This window comes from Mizuhopecten yessoensis, unplaced genomic scaffold (genome assembly GCF_002113885.1).
Source record: "Mizuhopecten yessoensis strain PY_sf001 unplaced genomic scaffold, ASM211388v2 scaffold3767, whole genome shotgun sequence".
Taxonomy (NCBI): domain Eukaryota; kingdom Metazoa; phylum Mollusca; class Bivalvia; order Pectinida; family Pectinidae; genus Mizuhopecten; species Mizuhopecten yessoensis.
Window position 1 is genome coordinate 14,280 of NW_018405209.1, and position 9,037 is coordinate 23,316.

The window sequence follows — 9,037 nt, forward strand, 5'->3', positions numbered from 1 at the left end:
GGGAACGCAATGATATTAAGAAACTTTAAAGTCACTCTTTTCCAAGCTTTCGGGCTTAGCCCTAGGTCTCGTTAGGGATTAAATGTCACCGGACCTCTATGTCACATGCATCTTGACAAACATGATGAGTAACTATCACGTTGATCTTTATGTGACATAGAGGTCCGGTGACACTTAACCCCTGACGAAGGGCTAAGCCCGAAAGCTTGGAAAAGAGTGACTTTAAAGTTTCCTAATTGTATACAGTTTTTATCTGTTTTATTTCATCAATAATTATCTTGATAGAACGACATCACTGAAAAGTCTGGTTTTCTTTTTCCTATAATCCGGCGATCATCAGATATATCCTTAGATTTCTTAAATATCAAAAAACTAAACAAACCAGGATGTTAAATGCAAAATGTTATTCCAATTTAATATGTTTAACTTGATCATGAAGGAAAAAATAAATGAAAATTACATATTTTTTATGTGGTTATAAAATAAAAAGAACTTGGAATCATTAGGACCTAATTTCAGTTGTATAAACAAACTTACAAAACTAATAGTTACGGTTAGTTTTCAGAAATTGTTTCCAGATGTTTAAAATTCAAAGTAAAGATGACTGAACAACATCCACAGGAAGGTGATCGGGAAGGTTTATTGTGGTGTTAAATGTTTCAACATACTGTGGGTGTGACGTTATCAGAACCAAACACGGACACGGATCTCATTCGCTTTGTATTATTTACAGATGTTTTGTGGTGAAACAATACCATTATTTAAATTCGTGTTCAAACATTGTCCATCCGATTGTTACGGTAAACAAATGGTCCAAATGATCAGCCCATTGTTGTATTGGTTTTAAATTTCTTTCTAGTAAAGTTGAAAAACACGGATATAATTATTGTCATCTCTACCAATAGTAGTAGAGACTAAAATCTTGTCACCACGAACAGCTATTACCCAGGGATATTTTACTCCATCTGATGACATCAGCAGTTCTCTGACGTGTGTCGCGTCCCCAGACATCTGTACGACGTTGTGTGAGTCCCTACCACACACGTATATGTTACCCTCCCTGTCCACGTCTATTCCCCTAGCACCAATCACGACACCGACCTTCATTAAATCCGTGTGACGTTTGTCAGCCGATAGTCTGGACACCGCAATTTCCCCTGTGGTTTTGTTATAGACACTGACGAGTGTGTCTCCCTTTACTGGATCTTGTGTGAGGCTGTAACAGCTGTTGTTATACTTATGTAACAACTCAGTCGCTCCGTCCTGTGTCACAATGTATACGTCTCCTCCAACTGTACCCACGATAAACCTCCCGTCACTATGTGTTATACCATAACAGTCTTTACCATTAGGCGTGTTGATCTCAGACGACAGGGAGAGTTTGGAGTCCTCGACTTTCACGACACGGACACCACTAGGACTGTAGACAGCGACCGCCACAGTATTGTTGTTCACCAGACACAGATCTCGGGGATATCCACGAATGGTCAACTCGTTCAGGAACTGTCCTGTGTCTGTAAACAACTTCAGCTTCTTGTTGTTGTGATCACTTACTACTATTACATCAGATGGAAGGCATACAACGCCACAGACAAGGCAATCTGTCTTATCTGATGGAGACTTGATTTTGAACTTTCCGATTTCCTTTACACGGCGTTCTGACATGGGAGATGCAAAACCACTTTTGCTCCCAGGGATACATCGAGGTTGTTTCCCGACGACGATTGTTCCCATTGCCTCATCGCCAAGGGTTACCAGTCTGGGAACAATCTGATGGTTAATGCTGACGGACGTGAAGGACTTGCTCATCTCCGTGACCAGGGCCTTACATGACTCCACTTCTGCCTGTCCTCTCTGATACAACACTATCGCCTCAATAGCGTCGTTCCACTCTGCGGCTGTAACGGACGACTTTAGGGTATTTCGCATACTGTTCAACAGACGTTCACACTGCCGTGACGAGGCCTCCATATTCCCCTTCTCCTCTTTGAACAGCATGATCAACTTGTCAGTGACGTCCTTCTGAAGCTTGTCAAGTCGTTTGTCGACCTTTTGACGTAGATCTGTGATACTCTGCAGTGCGATTTCTTGGTTCTGTATGATGGTTTGGAGTTGTTCGTCAAAGTCCTTCACTAATAAGTCCATGACCTCCGCTCCATTCTTCAACGCAGCCTGCATGTCTGCTAGCTGTGATTCTGTTTTCAACATCTGAAAATACTCTGTCGCTGTTGATACCTCTTCACAACGCCTGTGGTCTTTGAAAACGCATATATTGCATCCAAGATATTTGTGGTCCTCACAGTACCAAACCAGCTTCTCGTCGTGTTGGTCACATTTAGGGGCTGACTTTTCCTGTTTTGTCTTCCTGCTATCGTACCCAGTAATATTTAGGATATCACATTCATTGTGCATAATATCATGATGTTGTATCTTACAAGTCTCACAGAATTTCACGTCCATCGTCTTGCACCAGAATTTCGCTGGTATTGTCAGGTTACCTCTTGTCTGGCAGGGCTTGCAGTACAGTGGTTCAGACGAACCTACCTTAAGTTGTATAAGCTCTTGGATCACAGCATTAGTCGGGAACTGTTCTGCCCATTTTTCCTTATTTTCTGCTTGATTGACTGGCGAGGTCATCCTCCTACAGACTGGACAAGGAAACGACGTTGCTGACACCATTTTACCAGATAGCTCCTTGGTGATGTAGGTCCCGAGGCATTCCTGACAGAAGCAGTGGAGGCAGGGTAAGGACTTTGGTTGTTGAAGTCGCTCCAGACATATTGGACACTCCAGGAAGTGTAAGTCCAGTTCCGGGGGAGGTCCGCCTTCAGCCATTGTTAGGGACAGCACTGATAAAACCTGACCTGTAACAGAAATATTTACGATTATAATTTGGTTATGATACAGAGTTTACAAACCAGATATACATATAATATGTATTGATTACACTACGGATAGTTTATGAGAGAACAACACAGAAAATAGGTGTTTCATCATTAAACGGCATTCTTTTCCGTGTTATGGTCCTATAACACTGAACAGGATTGCAGACAAAATGAATAACGCGCTATTATTTGTCTGCAATCCTGTTGCGTGTTATAGGACAATAACACGGAAAAGAATGCTGTTAAATGTTTTTTTAAGTGGTTTTTTTTTTGTAATTTTAATTTCTAAGTTCACAACGCACTTTGAAATTCTAGTTTCGTGGTGTTTGTTTAAGAGTTAGAATAGCCCATGGAATTGCTCACGGAATGTTGTCTCGTGACTTTCCCCGTAAAAAATATAGTTCGTGGCAATACACACACAAACATCGATACAATTTCCATAATGTGATCAATTGATATATTCAATTCATATTTTATGACATGCAAGAGGCCCATGGGCCTTAACGGTCACCTGAGTCCTACAGTATTTATTTTTGTTGTTGAAATATGTACCAATTTGAGTAAAAAAATGTTAAGTATAACGTTAACTTAAGTTTGTCAGGACCATGAGCTGACATTCCTAGACCGATTTTCAGTTAGATCGGCCTATTAGAACTTGTTTTTAAGTTTGAAATAGGTATAATTTTCAAAATAGCGACCATGGCAGCCAAATTGTTTTTCTGATCGACCCGAAAAATAACATAACTTTGTCAGGACCATGAGTCGATAATTCCTACAAAGTTTCAGTTCAATCGGCACAGCAGAACTTGACTTTAAGTTTGAAATAGTTTTTCAAAATGGCGGCCGTGTCAGCCATATTGAATTTCTGATAGACCCAAAAAATAACAACACTTTGTCAGGACCATGAGTCGATAATTCCTACAAAGTTTCAGTTCAATCGGCACAGCAGAACTTGACTTTAAGTTTGAAATAGTTTTTCAAAATGGCGGCCGTGGCGGCCATATTGGATTTCTGATCGACCCAAAAAATAACAACACTTTGTAAGGACCATGAGTCGATCATTCCTACAAAGTTTCAGTTCAATCGGTCTAGCAGAACTTGACTTTCAGTTTGAAAAAGTTTTTCAAAATGGCGGCCTTGGCGGCCATATTGGATTTCTGATCGACCCGAAAATAACAACACTTGGTCAGGGAGATGTCAGTAACCTTCCCATGAAATATTAATGAAATCCCTTGGCCAGTATTTCAGCTTAAGTTGAAAAAGTAAAATGTTAACGGACGACGACGGATAGCAATAGGTCACTTGAGCTAAAGCTCAGGTGACCTAAAAACGGTGAATATTATTGAATCATAGTGTTGTTTTTGTTTTGTTTATATTTTCTCTTATCTGCTTGATAGTGCAGAGGGGAATAGAGATCCGGTAGTTAGTCAGCCCGTGGAGATATCACTTTGCCTGTGTTGGTCTCCTAACACGAAACTGGGTTTGGTGATGTAACAGGGATAGAATTAATGTATTTGCTTTTATGTATGTTTGTTTACTAAGTCCATCCTTAGCGCTTCGACTGTCCATGTATATATTTCATACTCCGAGTAATGTAACTACCGAGTCTGCATGTTGTATTCTATGCTGTGCTGTTATGTCTACATGTGTAATGTGGTGTTCAGCTCGCATCGTATATTGACAAGTTGTTATACCATACAGTTGTTCATTGGTCAGTAGTGTTACGTCAAGTTGTGTATGCGTTTTCATTGGTCCGTTCTGGGTGGTCAGTTTTGGCACTTGTTTCTTTGTGGGCTAATAATTCACGCTAGTACCTTTTGAGGACTCATAGGTGACGGACGAAGAGATGTAACGTAAACTTGTGTTTCTTTGTGTAATACCCAACGTATATATAGGTGTTATGTGTTTTATTTGAGTGATAATTCTATTTGTAGCTTTTGTTGATCTCTGATATTTACTGATTAAGAATACAACTTTCAGAATGAGATAAGATAAACTTTAGCTCTAATGATATTAAGACCGACATAAGAATAGGGAGACCGGGGCATGTTCAGCCTTTTTTTTTTATTGAAGTCCGTTCTAGGAAGTATGGCAGCACGTCCGTTTTTGAACATTATTCAACTTTTCCTATCGGAAGATCGGATGGCCGAACGAGCCCCGCCATGGGGTAAGTTCAGACAGGCATTCGGGTAAGTTCGGCCCCCATTGGAATCAGTTTAATTATGACGTCATAAAGCATGCGACGTCAGATTTTTCCACCAATTTTACGACTTTTACGTGGGCCGACCTTGCCATGGTATTTAGAGGTTATTATATGACCGTTTTGATATCGTATCCCTTATCAGCCCTCGGTCCCGATATCAGCTCTCGGGGCCTATCATTTGAAGCTGTCAGTGTGTTACACGTTTGACTGTAAAAAAGTAGTAATTCCGTTTCAAAAAAATTGCATAACTAGAAGCGAGATCAGGATTTTCTTTCTACCCTCTCAAAAGTAATTTTCTCCTGTTATGAAGTCATTTTACATTAGATTTTTCCTCGCCATTTTTTCGTCGTTGAATACCCAGCCAACTAAACTGATAAGATCCTTAAACTTGTAAATATTAGCTCAAAAACCAAAAAATATCAGGGATGGCTGAACTTGCCTCGGTCTCCCGTATGTAGATTTTTTTTTTTATATCATTGATGATTGGTAAAAATGTATTCACAAAATAATGTTTGCATCAATGACGCCATTTTCTTCCAGTCAAAGCTAAAGTAGATATTTGTTCTTGTGCGTAACGTATACGATGGGTCAGTGGCGCAGCGGATAGCGCACTCGTCTTCACCAAGATGGATGGATTCAATCCCGGTCACCTGCCAGACCACGCAGATTTTCTCCGGATACTCCAGCTTCCTCCCATATTAAGAATTAAACCCTCTGCGTGCTTCCGACAGGGCACAAAAAGAATGATTGAGATAAGCTGGGGGGGAAACTGTTTGGTAATTATTATAGAAAAAAGTGCATATTACATATTTGACGATTAGTCTAAGTAAATGTATAGAGATGTTAGTTAAAAAAATGAAATTAAGAAAAGAAAACATTGTAATACTTTGATGTAACTGAAAGTGTCTTGATATGGATATGTAGTCTCAATTACTGTTCCATCCTGAAACACTGGATTGAATTCAAAATTTTGTAACTGTCACCGAGTTTTGACAGGTAATGATGCCAAATAGAATTACAGTTTCTGTCTGTAACTAGTTATAAATCGGCACGCGTTGTGAAAAAGTAATAGATTGCTGAAAAAGGGCGTTGCACTTGGGTTGGTTGTCTGGAAAATTATTGTTAATTTCGTCAGAAATGCATTTTCCATTGGTTCTTTTTATGAGTGGTGATGCATAAATAATGTAAAGACTGTATCCAGACTTTAAAAAATGTCAATTATTTCGTTCATATTCTCAACAAATGGAAATCAAAAGCTGATGAAATTTTAAAAAATCTCTTTTTTGAAGATATCTCCCTATAGAAAAAAACAACAGAACCGGGTTGATGACAAAAAAGATCTTCAGAAAATATCTGCATTTTTACTTTTTGTGACTGTGGAAAAAATAAAATAAAAACAAAAGTCTTGAAGCACCGACAAGGAGATAAATGCAACGGACATCAGTTCCAGAATTGTCCGGTTATTTTTCATCCTTCCGGAAATTACCGATGGATTGTGACGTGCTTGTGACGTCATGGTAGGATAATCTCTGAACAAAGTTTCAAGCCTGTTAGTATCACATTTTATGTGATAGACTTTTTTCACTCAGAATGTACATTATTTTTTATCTAAATAAACAAGTAATAAAACTTAAAGATTGCTTTCACTATATGAAGATATTCATGTATGGGTTGAAACACAATTGTCTTTGCTTCAAGGATACACTTCCTGTTTCCCCACTGGACGTCAATTTCCGGACGAAAATAAATAAAGGCAACGTGTAGAAAAGGGAAGCAACTCTGTATACGCACAAATGTGTTACCATTAAAGATAATTTGATTCTTTGTAAGAGGCGTTATAACGTTGTGCTCATTTGGCTAAGGTTCGATAAATTTATTTAGATTGCTTTTATTTAAATTACAGTATATCCGTATCGCATATGATTGAAGAAGGCGTCGTACATATATATTTAGGTTGTAACCACACTCAGGTATGCTATAGTGGGTTTTTTATGTAATAGTATATATAGTATTGATTTGAGATTAGTGTTAGCCGTACTATGTTGATGGACTATCAGTCCCAGAGGTTGTCCATACACTGTTGATGGACTATCAGTCCCCGAGATTGGCCGTACTCTGTTGATGCACTATCAGTCCCGAGATTGGCCGTACTCTGTTGAAGGACTATCAGTCACTGAGGTTGGCCTTACTCTGTTGATGGACTATCAGTCACTAAGCTTGGCCGTACTCTGTTCATGGACTATCTGTCCCAGAAGTTGGCCGTACTCTGTTGATGGACTATCAGTCACTGAGGTTGGCCGTACTCTGTTGATGGACTATCAGTCACTGAGCTTGGCCGTACTCTGTTCATGGACTATCAGTCCCAGAAGTTGGCCGTACTCTGTTGATGGACTCTCAGTCCCCGAGGTAGGCCTTACTCTGTTGATGGACTATCAGTCACTGAGGTTGGCCGTTCTCTGTTGATGGACTATCAGTCCCCGAGGTTGGCCGTACTCTGTTGATGGACTCTCAGTCCCCGAGGTTGGCCTTACTCTGTCGATGGACTATCAGTCACTTAGGTTGGCCGTACTCTGTTGATGGACTATCAGTCACTGAGGTTGGCAGTACTATGTTGATGGACTATCAGGCCCCGAGATTGGCCGTACTCTATTGTTGGACTATCAGTTCCCAAGGTTGGCCGTACTCTGTTGATGGATTATCAGTCCCCGAGGTTGGCCGTACTCTATTGATGGACTATCAGTTCCCAAGGTTGGCCATAAACTGTTGATGGACTATCAGTCCCCGAGATTGGCCGTACTCTGTTAATGAACTATCAGTCCATGAGGTTGGCCGTACTCTGTTGATGGATTATCAGTCCCTGAGGTTGGCCGTACTTTGTTGATGGACTATCAGTCCCCGAGATTGGCCGTACTCTATTGATGGACTATCAGTTCCCAAGGTTGGCCGTACACTGTTGATGGACTATCAGTCCCCGAGATTGGCCGTACTCTGTTAATGGACTATCAGTCCCTGAGGTTGGCCGTATTTTGTTGATGGACTATCAGTCCCCGAGATTGGTCGTCCTCTGTTGATGGACTATCAGTCCCAGAGGTTGGCCGTACTCTATTTATGGACTCTCAGTCCCCGAGGTTGGCCGTTCTCTGTTGATGGACTATCAGTCACAGAGGTTGGCCGTACTCTGTTAATGGACTATTAGCCCCTGTGGTTGGCCGTATTTTGTTGATGGACTATCAGCCCCCGAGATTGGTCGTCCTCTGTTGATGGACTATCAGTCACAGAGGTTGGCCGTACTCTGTTAATTGACTCTAAGTCCCCGAGGTTGGCCGTTCTCTGTTGATGGATCATCAGTCACCGAGGTTGGCCGTACACTGTTGATGTACTCTGTTGATTAACTATCAGTCCCAGAGGTTGGCCGTCCTCTGTTAAGGGACTACAGGCCCCGAGGTTGGCCGTACTCTGTTAATGGACTATCAGTCCCAGAGGTTGGCCGTTCTCTGTTGATGGACTATCAGTCTCCTAAGTTGGCCGTACTCTGTTAATTGACTCTCAGTCCCCGAGGTTGGCCGTACTCTGTTGATTAACTATCAGTCCCAGAGGTTGGCCATACTCTGTTGATGGACTATCAGTCCCTGAGGTTGGCCGTACTCTGTTGATGGACTATCAGTCCCTGAGGTTGGCCGTTCTCTGTTGATGGACTATCAGTCACCGAGGTTGGCCGTACACTGTTGATAGACTATCAGTCCCAGAGGTTGGCCGTACTCTGTTGATGGACTATCAGTCCCTGAGGTTGGCCGTTCTCTGTTGATGGACTATCAGTCACCGAGGTTGGCCGTACACTGTTGATAGACTATCAGTCCCAGAGGTTGGCCGTACTCTGTTGATGGACTATCAGTCCCTGAGGTTGGCCGTTCTCTGTTGATGGACTATCAGTCACCGAGGTTGGCCGTAC

The 9,037-nt window shown here is 41.3% G+C and overlaps 1 protein-coding gene across 1 annotated transcript in view; it reads right to left on the reverse strand.

Moving 5' to 3' along the window:
• Positions 1-425: 425 nt before the first annotated feature.
• LOC110447999 (E3 ubiquitin/ISG15 ligase TRIM25-like) overlaps positions 426-9,037 on the reverse strand; it is a 15,790-nt gene continuing 7,178 nt past the window's right edge. The window contains exon 2 of the mRNA XM_021494012.1: positions 426-2,864. Within this exon, the coding sequence (XP_021349687.1) occupies positions 856-2,835 (1,980 nt within the window). The 5' untranslated portion in view covers positions 2,836-2,864 and the 3' untranslated portion in view covers positions 426-855. The remainder of the gene's footprint in view (positions 2,865-9,037) is intronic.